Source organism: Lycorma delicatula, chromosome 5, assembly GCF_047948215.1.
Source record: "Lycorma delicatula isolate Av1 chromosome 5, ASM4794821v1, whole genome shotgun sequence".
In the NCBI taxonomy this organism is placed as follows: Eukaryota; Metazoa; Arthropoda; class Insecta; order Hemiptera; family Fulgoridae; genus Lycorma; species Lycorma delicatula.
Genome location: NC_134459.1, coordinates 106139194 through 106154319, shown reverse-complemented (window position 1 = coordinate 106154319; position 15126 = coordinate 106139194). Strand labels below are relative to the sequence as shown.

At 28.4% G+C, this 15126-nt stretch overlaps 1 protein-coding gene across 7 annotated transcripts in view; it reads left to right on the top strand.

The window, feature by feature from the left end:
• ERR (estrogen-related receptor) overlaps positions 1-15126 on the top strand; it is a 280760-nt gene that overhangs the window by 234802 nt on the left and 30832 nt on the right. For all 7 annotated transcript variants that reach the window (XM_075366814.1, XM_075366811.1, XM_075366808.1 and 4 more), the window contains one exon: positions 7124-7240. In XM_075366814.1, coding sequence (XP_075222929.1) covers positions 7124-7240 — 117 coding nt within the window. The remainder of the gene's footprint in view (positions 1-7123; positions 7241-15126) is intronic.

Sequence of the window (15126 nt, the reverse complement as noted above, 5' to 3'; positions counted from 1 at the left end):
ACAAGTGCATTAATATTTGTATATTTTTTTTTACATATTTTGTTAAATGAAAGTTCTTTTCATTTCATTATGAATGTAGACGCAGTTTTAAAGTTTCCAAAGCAAAATAATATATCAAAAACACTTTTTTTCTTTTTTTTACATTAACAGACTTGTAAATTTTAACATAACTAATAACATAACATATTTTGTTAAAAAAACATTTACTTAATTCATACTGTTACTTTTTCCATTTCTTCACCTCATTAAATTTTCAGGATGCCTTTCTATATTCATAACTTTTTAAAATATTTTACAATTATTCATAATTTGTAAATCATATAAAAAAACTGTATGCATACATGTCTTATGTTTGTCTTAAAAAATTCTCATGCAGATCTTATTTGCTGTTAAACTCAGATTAAAAAATACAACATTTAAGATTTTAAGTATTGTAAAATTCAGATAACGTCAGCCTGTTCAATTGGTTGTTAAGAAATGAATGAAGTTTATTTTCAGTCGCTTTTAGCTTAAGATATAAGTGTTACATGCTAATGAGTTGATATTTTGAATATCAACACAAATGAATGAATTTTGTGTTGATGGATATAATTTCATTAACATTGAATTGATGAAAACAATTTTCATCAATTTGTAAAACGGGAATCTTATATCTTTTCTCTAGAAAATATGGAATGACATCAAAAAAATTTTGATAGCAGCTGTTACTGAAACAAAATTCTTTAAAGTACAGAATATATCATTTAACAATTAAAAGATTAGATTTTAATCGTCATCAATGCTTGTCCTACACCTTTTGGTAGCATAAGTAAGATTTTGCATTATGTAGAATCATAGAATGATGATTCATTAGTTCCTTTCATCCACCATCAAGTGCATTGGATGGTAATATATGAATTTATTTAGGCTTTGACTTGTGCTTGAAAATTAACATAATTTTAACCTAAAATTTAAGTTGTTTACTGGGATTTCAGTTTCCCAGTTATCTTAATTGTTTGTCATAAATGCTTTTTTTGTGCATTAGGCTTAGGTTGTCTATATTGTAATATGAACATAATTGAAGCTAATGGCGTCTCGGTAATGTCTCCTGGCCACCACTCTGTTGTTGGATTATTTGTCATCATGACCTGATGATACAGTCACCTAAATTCAGATTATTTTTTACTATACTGGTTGATAAACTTAGAGCCTAGAAATTGTGCTGTGATTTAATTTAAAAAATCATGTCAAGTTATGTTTTAATTGTATTTTCCAGCATTTATAAAATTTAATCAATTTTTTCTATTTCTGATATTTAGTTTTATTTAAAAGATGCCATACAAGATTGGTTATTTTGGTAATTATATAAAATTAGCAGCTCACCTCCTAGTTTGATGAAATTTGTAATATACCTTATTTAGGATGAAGTTATACAAATAAAATTATTTGTCGGAAACACCTCTCACTCAAGTTACGTCCCTTGTAAGTTACATAGAACCTTCACCCAAAATTTCATAATTCAACACTGAACAAGTATTATATATATTATTTTAAAACTAAATAATTTGGTTAAATTTGTTAAGTTAAGAATGAGATTAGATTCACTTAAGACTAAATTAAGTTAGATTAAGTGTAAGTGGAGTAAACATTATTTACAAAATGAATAACTTGGTTTAAGTGAAATTTAATTATGTTTATTAAGGTTAAGCTTAGGTTAGGTTGGTTAACTTGGTTTAAGTGAAATTTAATTATGTTTATTAAGGTTAAGCTTAGGTTAGGTTAGTTAGGTTATTAACATACAGAATTTCGTACGATATCAACATAACGCTCGCTTCACTTGCCAACCTCGTCTAATTAATCTTAAATATTAAATTCGTTGATTGATTACATAAAATAACCATATATTGGTTAAACTTTTTTATATGTCCAGCAGATTGTACTATATCTGCCACAAACATCTTAGTTTTGTAAGTCTCCACTAGATAAGGCATTAGCTATCTAGCAACAAATCACCATTTGTTAATCGACAGTATGTCATTATCACATTTTATTACTGTAATTCAAGCTTAAGGCTTTAGGTTACAGTTAGATAACTAATGATTACATGTTCTGAATTTCATATGATATAAACATAACCTAATCAAACGCTTGCTAACCTCATTTAATTAACTTTAAATATTAAATGCTGGGAGACTAATTAAAGTTTTAAATTGACTGTGCTAGTTTTATTCATAATTTTAGGAAAATAAACTCCATTATTGCCGCAGATATTTGTGCTATGGCCTATAGCAGGCTTTTAAAAGGTACTATGCCATCTAGCTAGTCTTAAGGATACTTCCTCAACAATGTCTAGATGTAGTGAAATGTCTGCTGGGCATCTAACTGAATTAACTAAATTGTTTAAACTGAAAATAATGTATGTAACACATTTACAGTGCTGAATTACATAATTTTTTGTGGAGTTATTGTGTAACTTAGAAGAGAATACATAACTTGAGTGAAAAGCGTTTCCAATGAATAATTTCAATTGTAATGAATAACTTAAATACTAAATAAGGTATAATGCAAACTTCATCAAAATCAGAAGTGGAGACCCTAATTGTATATAATTACTGTTGTTTTTATTAGATATTAGTTACTTTATTTGGTGTTGTTTATGACTGGTCATTAATTTTTAGATTTAAAAATAAAATAACTTCTCTGAATTGTATTCCATATTTGTTTAAATGACAATAATAGTAGAAAGGTGAAATATTTAGATTTCCCTGTAATGTTTTAAGATATCACACACATATAATTCACTATTTCACAAGAGAAAGGAATTGTAATGCAGTTTTTCCAACACCTATAACGCATGCAAAACATCCAAGAACTACTTTTTTAGAAATACAAATTTAAATCATCAAAATATCATGGATTTTAAATCCTGGTCAAATTTGTTATCTTTCATATTATAAAAACAAATTTCTCATTATATTCAAAGTATATAAAATCAACCTGCTTAGTAAAAATAGTGTGAATAAATCCATTGTTTCTCACAGATAAGGATTCATTGCCGATGTTAATTTATTACTTGCATTAATTTATTGGTGAGCACTGCACTGTCTGTCCCAACTTCCTTATGGCTGTGACTCGTGAAGAGCATCTGTAAAGCACAGTGACATTATTCCGTAGTTACTTTTTTGAGATTAATGATGCTCTCATCAAATTTGATGAATAGAGTAAAAGAGTCTCTTGTAGGGCTAAATATCACTTGTATTTCAGTAGGCTTAGCATGTTGATATGCTGCAGTATATTCAACTCATGGAAAAAAGTAATGGGAAACCACTTAAGTCCTAAATCTATTTAGCGAGTCAGGCAAGCCCTTCCTTTCAGAAGATGCTGAATTTTTGGTAGTGATTTTTGCCACTACCAAAAATTAGGCAGTTAGCTTACAACCATTGTAGTTATAACATCTAACATACATATGTACTTGTTACTTTTTAATACATTAATGTATATTCATATTCACAAATAACAAGATTTAAGCTTATGTGGTTAATTAATCATTAAAAACTTAAATCATAATGAAAGAAGTAATTATTTTTCAGAAGCAGGAGGCCTACTAGTTTGGTATTTTGTAAAATTCTGAGATTTGAAATGTTGGGGAGGGCAAATCTACCTGTGGAACAGGTAGATTTAGCCTTAATTAAATTAGCTACTCTGCTAACTACTGAAAGGTTCCAATATGGTTTCACAGATGGACAAAGGCCTAATAATTTCCATAGAATGTATCTAAGAAGAAAGGGATTAAGGAGAGGGAAAGGGAATGAATGAATGAGGGACAGATTAATGCACAAAGGAATTACCTCTGATCAGGATAAGATGGGGAGAGATTTTTTTTTTGTATTGCCCAGAACCAAAAGTAGGGACAAGCTCAAAGCCATTAAAATGTCAACTACCATAATTCTAATGTTAATTGATGCAAACAAAATTTAGATAATGTTTTCTTCTATGAAATAAAATTTATTTAAGTAGATTACATATTATAGAACAGTATTATAATAAAAGTTACCTTTTTTTCTATTAAGTAATTACTAACCTTTATTTATGCAAAAATGCTCAAGAAATTTAATTACCTTATTTTCAACAAGAAGATTACATAATGGTTATCAAAGTTTATTAAAAATATTTTTTAACATTAATACTTGTTTAATTCTTGCATATCTTTATAGTTTTCTTTTTATTTCTTATAGTCACATTAAAGTGACTTGAAAATATTGAATGTTGACTCCTTACATTTGTAGATGGCAATAATATTGATAGAATTTAATTAAGATCCTGTTTTGGAATTTTAACAACTTTAAATTGTTTTATGAGTATTATTTTTTATACTCATAGAAAATTTAAGGGATCTGGTAGTAACCATATATGGTTTTTTATAAACAATGTAGTAAAATTTTTATGTTAAGGAAGAAGGGATATTCATTAAGATCAAGTTCAGATGTTAAAACTGATGCATTTGGTGGCTCTAACTTTTACTTTGCACTTTACTATGACTGTTATTGTGGCTATTATAATGTAGTGTAGTGGCCTTGAATTATAATAATACATTAGTCCATAATTAACAGCTTGCTCTTCAGTTATATAACTTCATTGAATTTATATTTAATGAAAAAAATGTATAACTCTATAATACTTATGCATCATCATTTGTACTTACATATTGTGTCGTTTTTTAAATGAATTCTATTTAATGTTATATAAAAATGTCAAATCCATCACAGTCAGAATGAAAGTAGCTGCTCCGATTTATGTGCCATAACTTGAAAAACTAAGAAAAGAATATTTAAAGGGTAAAACAAAAATACTGAAAATAGTAAAACCACTTTTTTAGCAGTCTGTAATCAGTAAATGCTAACAACTAATTTTTTTTCATGACAACTTTGTAAATACACACTGTTGACAGCAAGGGAACATTTGTATGAATTAATGGACACAGTAGAATGGTTGGATTTACTGAAACAAAACAAAATTGTTTAATTTAAAATAATATGATAAATAAATGAAATATTTGTTTTACTTAAAATCACTTGTTTCAAGTAGTTCTCTGACTTTCTGTAAAATGCTGTCATTTAACAATATCTCTTTATTAAAAATTGATGGGTAATATGTTATCAATAATAAAACAACTTTAAAAATAATACTAAAATGATTAAGCTTGCTTTTTTAATGGGAGCTGTGATAACCCGTGACAGAGTGGTAGCATCTTGGCCTTTCATTTGGAGGTCCTGGGTTCAAATTCTAACCAGGCATGGCATTTTTCATATGCTACAAAATTTCATTTTTATATCCCACTCACAAGCTTTAAGCTTATGTAGCAATATCATCAATAAAAAAAAAAGACGAAGTAGAATTTTTTTGAAATCCACAGTTCATCAAGAAGGGACTCACTCGCCTTCACTTACTAGTTGAAATTTCAAAAAATGTTAAATCTTTATTAAATCATTAAAAATAAATTAGTTTTCATATATATATATATATATATATATATATATATATATATATATATATATATATATATATATATAATGTGTTCATTATTGTAAAGATATAATTCAACTGATCTACAATGATGTAAAGATCAGCCTTAAAATTAAGTTGTTGCTATAAAGTAACCGTGTATCTTGATTCAGCCTTAAATAGGCAGTTATAAATCATTTAGAACTTTCTTTTTATTTGAATAAGTTCATTTCCATTTTTTCCAAAGTAAAATAGTGATTCACTTAGGTATCCCAATTAGGTAAACAACTCTACACTAAGTAGCATGAAATTATTGCTGGATCTTTACACAACTGTCTTTTCTTATAAAAATGTCTTGAGATCATATCGTAATTATCCATCATACTTCAAAATATTTAATAAAACTTAGAAAATTTATTGTTTCAATTGACCATTGTTTCAGACTGATACAGAAATAATTTTTTCTTTCATTACTTTTGTTTCAATTGACCATTCTCTCAATATGTTTAGACTATATAAACCACCTGGAATACAGCTATTATAAAAGCTTAATGTAAAATCCAAGTCCTGATATATCTTCAGTCTAAGATAAGTATGTATTCTATGTTATAAGAATAAAATAAAGAGTATTGTAAACATTTTGACTTAATATTCAGAACCTAATTAAGATAAATAAAAGTTTTTATATTAGTTATATCAAATTATTTTTTTTCCAATCACTGCTTTTGTTTTTTCCTTCTTGTTTTAGTACTTAGCAAGCTCTGCTTTATTAAAATGTTCTTTCATAAAATTACAGAAGTGAACCCTTTTGCTAACCTGCTAACCCTTTCACTGATAATTATTCTGTCACTACTAAAATCTATCTGTGGTTAAAGAACTATTGTTTTTGGTACCGTAATTGGAATATATATTTTTAAATATAAATTTGAATAGTTTTAATTAAACATTTAGTTCCCTAATCCAATTATCATGTTCAAAATCAAGTTTTTTAAAAACATTAAAAACAAAAATTTGTTGAAAATTATGATTGGGATAGGAAGATAATACATTTAACTTAATTATAGATTCAAATTACAATACTAAAAACAATATTTTAATTCTCCCAGAACAGTAGTGTGTGTTTTGTATCAATGGTTTTTTTTATCAATTTTGTGAGGTAAACTTACCTCTATAATTTTGAATATTTTTAATTAACTTTTTAATTAGATTTTATATAATATATACATATTCTGAAAAAGTAGAGATATTTTCTATGAAAATAACTTGGTGGAGAAAAACTAAAGCAGACATACTGTTTATTTTACATTAATACTGTAATGTTGTTGATAGAGAAGAAAAAGCAGAAAAATAAAAAGAAAATGCAAATAAATGTATGCCAAACAGGAGTTCAACTATTCTGACTGAATTAGATTTACCACATTTATTCTTTTCTGGGAAACATTGTTGTTACACCTTTTTTATCATGTGAAGTTTTCTCAAAGATAATGTACTTAGAATTCATTATTTTTCCTTTCTAGAATTTGAATCTTACTTAATTTTATCCACTAAGATTCATAAAAATATTTTTCATTTTATGTAAAATGTTTTATGTTAACAAATTGTAATTTTAATCTTATTTCTTTCTTTTTTTGTTACTGTTTAGTATTGTGAGTCAAAAGGTTTTATTGAAATGGGCCCTCATTCTCCTGGTAGTCCTGATCAGCAGTATTGTTCTTCTACAACTCAGTCATTGGGAGAAACACTATTTGGTCATATTGAGGTATGTTGCATTTATATTTATTGTTAAGTAAATAAATATTTTGCTATTTGTCTTATACATTTATTTAGATATTCAACAGATAATTTCAATATTAGAAGGTGGTCAGCCAGAAAATAACATGAATATGAACATTAGGAAAACAAAATAATGAGGATAGGATATAATAAGCTATTGAATGTCTGCACAAAAGAAAGAAGAATTGAGCAAAAAAGACTATGATATTTGGTGCCATGTTAATAGAAGGTTAAAAAGTGAAAACAAATTTAGCAATGGTTAAGGAAGCATGTGGCAGAAAGAAAGAAACAGTTATTATGAAGTAAGAAACATAGCGATGTCTTAGGTTTGCTGTGAACCATGGACACTAAGGAAAAAGATAAAAGAAAGGCTAGAGGCATTTGAAATGTAGGTATGGAAGAGATGGAGAACATTAAATCAACAAAGTGGAAAACATAATTTTGAGCAGAGTAACTTGGTAAGAATAATTTAGAGTAGGAAAACTTTAGTTAGCTTTCTTATTCTGATACATCCGAGATAGTTGACTGGGACATATCTTGAGAGGAGACAGAACTAGAAAGATCAGTAGGAAGTGTAGTAAAAGACTGAAAAGATTAGAAATATAAAAGAAACTAAAAGTTGTCAGGTTCTCAAAAGTTTAGCTGGAGATAGAGGAGAAGAGAGGCAGCAACAGTGCAAGGGACCTGCTTCACAGCAGATAACATGATAATGATAATGATGAATATTTATATTTTCAAGCTGCATAAAAAAACGTTTTAGACTTTTATGTAATCACTAAACATATAATCCACTTCATTAGAGTAGTTGTCTGTATAAAATTGATCCCAGTGTCTAATTGATTTAACAATCTTTATAGTAGGCATAAAGTACATAACCATGTGTTCACATTAAAAGAGGCCTCATCACTTAGTTTGGTCAATAAATAATAGTCTATTGGCAAACACATAATTTACAGATGGTACTGAAAACAATATCCATTCAGTTCTATGCACTTGTCAACAAGTTTGACCATCATCTTAGCTACTTTTATTTCTGGCTGTACCCTGTATATTTCCTGGGTGGCATTGTTTATCTTCAATTTCTGCAAGGTGTGTGAATTGCTCCTGTAAAAATTTAATTTTAAGTAACTCACCGAAAGAAGTCTGGACTATCAGATCAGGAGATCTGGGATCTTGGTGGCCACAATCCTTTAGAAATGATTCTTCCACTGAAAAAATTAGTTGAGCAAGCTATATGGCAAGTGCTGCTGTCCTGTTGCAACCAGCAGTCATGCTCCATTCTCTTACAGTAAGGCTATTAACTGCTGGGATAATTTCTTGGTAGATAACAGGATACACAGTTTTTTCAAAAATGAATAATAGAATCTATTATTCGTCACTTTGAAACCTCACACCATATGCCTATTTTTTTTCTAGTGTAAGGGAAATTCAAATAAATGTGCAGGTTTTCAGCACCCCAGATTTGGTAGCTCTGACCATTAACATACCCACCAAGGTGGCAAACTACACACTTCATCTGTGAAAAACACTTGATCAGTGTTGCCTCTAATTAAGTTCTTAAACCATTGTCATTGGTGAACCCTTTTAGCATGATCAGCATTAGTTAGCTCTTGGAAAACCTATAATCGATATAGATAACATTTCAGCATTCTCCTCACTGCAGTGTGGGCTGAACCTATTAAAATGTTTTTTCCCAGCTTAGTCTCTGCAAAGATTTATGAGGAGATCTTGTAACTGCTGCTTTAATGTCCTGTACGACTTGTGTTGCTAAAACTGACCTGTGTCGGGCATGTTTCTGGTCCAACAACTAACCTCTTTCACAACATTTTTTAATTAACTAATGAATAATACTTTTTACAGGTGCTTCTTTTTTCAAATTTCTCCCTGAACTTTCACGATATGTAACATGAGATTTCATCACTAAATAAGTTTGAAATGAATATGCATTTTTCAACAGTTAACTGCATTCTAACAAACAACACACGATTACGCAACCTTGTTCAAAAGCCAGTGCTTGACATAAACTAGCAATTTTTAAACGTGCAGGCAATAAATAGTCCTCCCTACTCCAGTGCTAGTCCTACCAACATCTTCCATATTATTTTACCATCTCGCACCAATATATGCATTTAAAAAAAAATATGTATTAAGTATATACTACTGAGTGATGGGGCTTCTTTTAATGTGAATATCCTGTATTACTGAAATAAATAAGTGTCCCTGGAACAAAGCATATTATTACTGAAAGTACCCTTTATTTTAGGTATTTTTAAATTGTTAGATCTGTGCAATTGATAATTTAAAAAAGTAATGCATTAGTTGAATTTAATTTAGTCATGTCTGACTCAAGAAGATTTTATATGTGATAATGTTGTTATAAATGAACATGTTACATTACGTTACAAAAATAAAACCAAATGATAATTTCTACCGTCATTCAACAGAAATTTCATTTCTGTTGAATGAAATTTCTGTCAGTTTATTAATATAGTTTCATGCTAGTATATTTTTGAACAAATATTTCTCTTAAACCAATTTAAAACTTTCTTAATCAGTTTCTTTACATTTATTATTATTGATATTTAATTAAATTAATGAATCCTGCTCTTAATCACTTCGTTTTAAATCATTGTAATGGGTTTAATAAAAATCATTTGGTTTTCGAGTTTACCATATGAATTTCATAAAATGCAAGAAATTCCTTGCAAAGTATTTTTCTATTTAAGATTTTTCATTAAAAATACAGATGCACATTTGTACAACTTTATGTGCAGAATTAGCACCTACTTTGAAATTAAAATATTTTTAACAATTGATTCTCTTTTGTCATTTATAACAAAAAAAGTGGCTTCAGAATGCTTTATTAACAATTTAAAAAAATATATATATTTTAATTGTAAATAACTTAAAAAAAAGAAAACAATGTACTACAGAATGTACAGGTAAATTAAAAAATAAACATACTGTGTATGTGTTAAACCCATTGAATCCACTATCCTATTATTTTTATAATTATATGAAGATTGATGTGAAGACATTAATTCATTAAACATTCCTATTATAAGTTAAATTAAACTTAACTTATATTTGGTATTTGTGTAGCACTGGAATTTCAAACTACCCTCATCATGCTTCATTGTCATTAGTCTGATTGACAGAATTCTAAAATTTGTTATTGCTTGTGAGTGATAAAATCCTGGTGATTATTTCTCCAAGAACTGCTATAGAAACATCTTGAAAAATCAGAACCAAATCCTAAGATGTCATTGATTGAGAGTTGCATGAATGCTTTTTGTCATTCATGTTTATTCCAAAACATTTCACGCCATTTTCATTCATTAATTTCATTCACCACATTAACCTACGTAGTTGACAACTAGTTTCCTATGAATATTATCCTGCATCACTTAGAAAAAAAAAAAATATGTATCCTGTCAGAATTTCATAATCAGGAGGGATGTCAGTTGTCTTGCACATGTAAATAGCCATAGGGTTATAGACTGTAGCAGGCAGTGTTAGCAAAGCAATTAACCTTGAGTCCCACATGCATGCTACGCCACAGTAGGAGTAAATCATTATTTTCAAGACATCACTCGTATGTTATTCATGATTGAGCATGAATTGTGATTCTGTGTTTGATCAAGGTTAAGGGCAGTTTTATAGATGACAAAAATTTCAACTGAATTTATGACTTAAGATGCTATTTTATATTAAAAGTGATAACATTAGGAGAGTGTCGTTAATTTAGATATATGAGGTGTATCAGGAAAATAAGTACAATTTTCTTTTATCACCACTGCAGCTCTGAGCATTCATGCCACATTCTCTCATTTTTTGATTTTCTGCAGACCCCGTTACATCGACGATTGTTTACGGTTGATTAGATTGTTCAAAATGTTGTCAATGTTTAAAATGTTTAAAGATGATTAAGAATCTCACCACTGATTGTGAAATAGGGAAGTTATCTGATTTTTAAATGGAAGAAAAAATAAAATGTCAAATCAGCTAATATTCATTGACAAATTAATGAAATTTATGGTTAAAAAACTATACAGGTGATGGAACGGTTAGAAAGTAGGTGAACATTTGGTTGGGAGAATTTGACTTGGCGCCGAGTGACTACCACTTGTTTCCCAATCTCAAACAATCCCCTGCAACTCACTGCTACAATAATGATACAGATGCAAAAAAATGCTGTACAACAATAGTTATCTTCACTGGCTGTTCTTTGAAGAAAAAATGAAAAACTAATTAGAACATACAAAAAGTGCCTTAATAATGGTAAAAAATAATATAGAAATGTAGTTTGATGTGTGGTCTTCCATGTACTCCTCAAAAAATTATTCAGTTGAAAATTACATATATTTTTTAATAAAACTAATTGTTTACAGATATGCCTCGTTATTATATTTATACATATTGTCTTTGAGGATGAATAAATTACATTTTACCTATTGTTTTAAACAATCACTGAAAATTATAAATCTTGAATAAAGTGGCAACAACTTATTAAGAGTACCTGTATGTTGTATGCATACCTATGTCACATGTTTGTGTGAGAACCTGTAAGTTAGTAATTGGATTTGACTCTGATATAATTTGGTTCATAAAATTATAAGAAAATTCATCAGGACTGAAGGTCTTTCAGTAAAACCTCTGTAATGTAGATGGTACTGTGATTTATGTGCTTTGTGGTTTTCTTTAATACAAATTATTTGTTGTAACCGCTTTTATTTATTTATTCACATATTATCAAAAATTAATTTGTATCATATTCTATGCCAGTGTAGTGCACTTTCATTTAAGAGATTCTTAAATGAAAGGAAGATTGACAGTTTTTTCTGTAAAGTTAAATTTTTAGCTATTTGTTCTTTGGTTCTTTCTCCTGCTCATTATTTATTGTGTTTTTATTAATTATATGGTCTAGCCTGATTACACAAAACTTAATTTGTAGACAATTGCTTTCTGAACAAGAGACAAAGTTAATTAAAGCTGCATGAGATATATCTCAGATTCTTCTAGATTATCTGACTCTTTATTCACTCCTGTTTAGTGAAACAAAATTTAATAAATTTGTAATGAACTTGGACTATTTACAATAAATTAGCTGTAAATTATTAGAGCTAATGTTACAAATAAGATTAGCAAAGCTAAGCTTGGTTAATCTTTTTTGTATTTTCAGTTCCACTGAAATCGTGATGATGCTTCTCATATTGTTTTGCAATTCATAGAATTTGTTTTTTTAAGCTTACTCTTACCACAATTATAAAAAATCCTAGACTGAGTAGAAGTCTGGTAGAAGTGATGGCTAGATATTGTTAGCAAATTAAAGTTTTTTTTTTAATCTAACACACGTAAAAGTATCATGGAAACCTAATTAATGCAAACCTAATTAATACATTATCTTTCTAAAACATTTTTTAGACATAGAATGGAGTTCTGAACTTTATTCAAACAACTTTTGAAAATAATGCAAAGTGGAGAGATTATTGGTCCAGTAATTTCTCTCCATGATGTGAAATGTTGAATAAAACTTTCAGATATTGTACAGTAACTGCCACATAACGGCGAACTAAGATGATCAACCCACATATGACTGCTATACTACTGTTCTCTGAAAAATTGGCACACCATGATTAGTCATCTCTTAGCAGCATAAAAATGATGCAACTTACTTTGGGTAATAATCATCACCACTCCAAGCTCGCCATTACTTGGCGATGACTGTAGTACATATTAATATCAAACTTAAAAAGTATTTGTAATGTTAAAAGTCTTATGGTGAATGTTCTTTATTTGCTTTTACCTATTATAGAACATATACCAATTAATTTTTGAAATACCCAGTTTACATTTAATAGTAATACTAAAGTTAACTTTTCTGAGAAATATTGGGGTCACATTATTCCCAACTTTAGTTTACATGAATATAAAAATGCACGTAATGAAATGGGTATAAATTTTGTATGTTACAATTCAATATTAAGCCTTTTATCATTTTAAATTTGTGTGTGTGCGTGCGCGCATATGTGCTGAGTGCAACATTTGCATATTATATGTCAAATACAAACTATATTAATCAATTTCGTTTTTCTTTTTGAGTGTATGTTTATCAATGATTTAATGCATCAATAAATATTTTTTAACATTTTTCTTAATAAAAATTTTTCTACATCAGCATGTACTGATGTCATTTTATGTCCTGACCTTGATATTGGTATCCTATCAGAATTCAAGGAAATCGTAACCTTGAGTACCATCTATTAGGACCACCTGTTACTAAATTGTCATTTTTCTTTGTATGATGTAAATTTTATCTCTAAAGCAGTTTTGAACTATTTTTATTTATATTTTTTTTACACCTAAAATCGCCATTAAACAAATCTAATTAGTTTATTGCTGAATCAGTGAATCACATTATTTTGTTTATTAATTTTTGCAATTTTTTTACAAATGGTTTCCTCAGATTAGTTTTTCAAACATATCAGACAAACATTTGTCTGATTATGTGATTAATATATCTTTAAACTAAGTTCTTCGTTTTTAATGTTTTCTCATTTTTTCTTTGACCAATTTCTGTCCAGGTGATGTCGAGTTAAAATTTTTAGTGTTGAACATTAATTAGTTTTTCCTTTACTTTGGGAAATTACTTTGTATAATGTATCTTATCTTACTTATGTGTTAATGAGTAAATAAAGTTATTTTTAATAATTTATATGACAGGTACAACACAAAATGAATTTCTGATATGTAATATAAACTACTGTTAGTTTATAATATATGCACCTAAAAAATGACCTAAATATTAGTAAGTGTCACTGCTCAGTCAATTTCATAAAGTAATCATGTCAGGAAATGGCCTGGCCACTACCATTTTGTATTCAGGTCCTAATTAACATCATCTTGGTTTGGCTCTGTAACAAGCTATATATACATTTACATTACAAACAGAGGATGCAACTGCCTATGGCCCCAATTCAAGAAAGCAGCAATATATATCTGGAAATTCCAGATAATCATTTGGTATTAGGATCTTTCCTGCATTTTCTATTTACAGGTAATATTATTACTTGGGAAAATAAAGTGAATTGAGTTATTATTTTCTTTCATTTTTAAATTTATTGAATTTCAAATAATTTAACTGTGTAGTAAAATTACTGTAGTAATAATTTTAAAGTAATGAGGTATAATTTGAAGTAATAATTGTAAAACTCATCTTTTAATCATTTCTTTTCTCAGACTTTTGTATAATTGAAGTTTGAATATATTATAGTATGTATAATAATATTGCTATTGTTCAAATCTACAGCAGCTTTTTGCTACAAAACAGACTAACTGTCATGGAAAGCATTTGTCAAACGCTTTATCCGTAGTTTACCTAAACTAAACTGCACAATGTTCTGTAATGGACAACTGGAATGTAGTTTGAAAATAACGATATGATATTAAACACATAAAACATTTCTTAAAATCATTGATTCAGCATCTGAAAACCACCTCACAGAATTCAGATGTAACATTTTTTTTTACAATGTTTTAGTAATTTTTTCAGAGTAATAAAAAAACCCCACTAAAAATAATATCAGTAGATGCCGCAATAAATAATAACTGCACCAATGTCACTAAAAACATTCCTGTGTAATAAAAAGAAAAAGTGGACATTACATATCCTGGTAATAAGGAATCAATTGATATTAAGTTGGGAACAGTAACAGTCTCCAGAAGTTTTAGAAGCCATACTAGTTTCCCATCTTTTCTAGAATAAGTAAATTAAGTTAATAGGAACTTTTTTTGGCTCAACCTCATCAACATACTAACTTGCTAATTTTAGAGGTTGTTAAGGTTAAGGAGTCATGAATTTCTAGTCTAAAC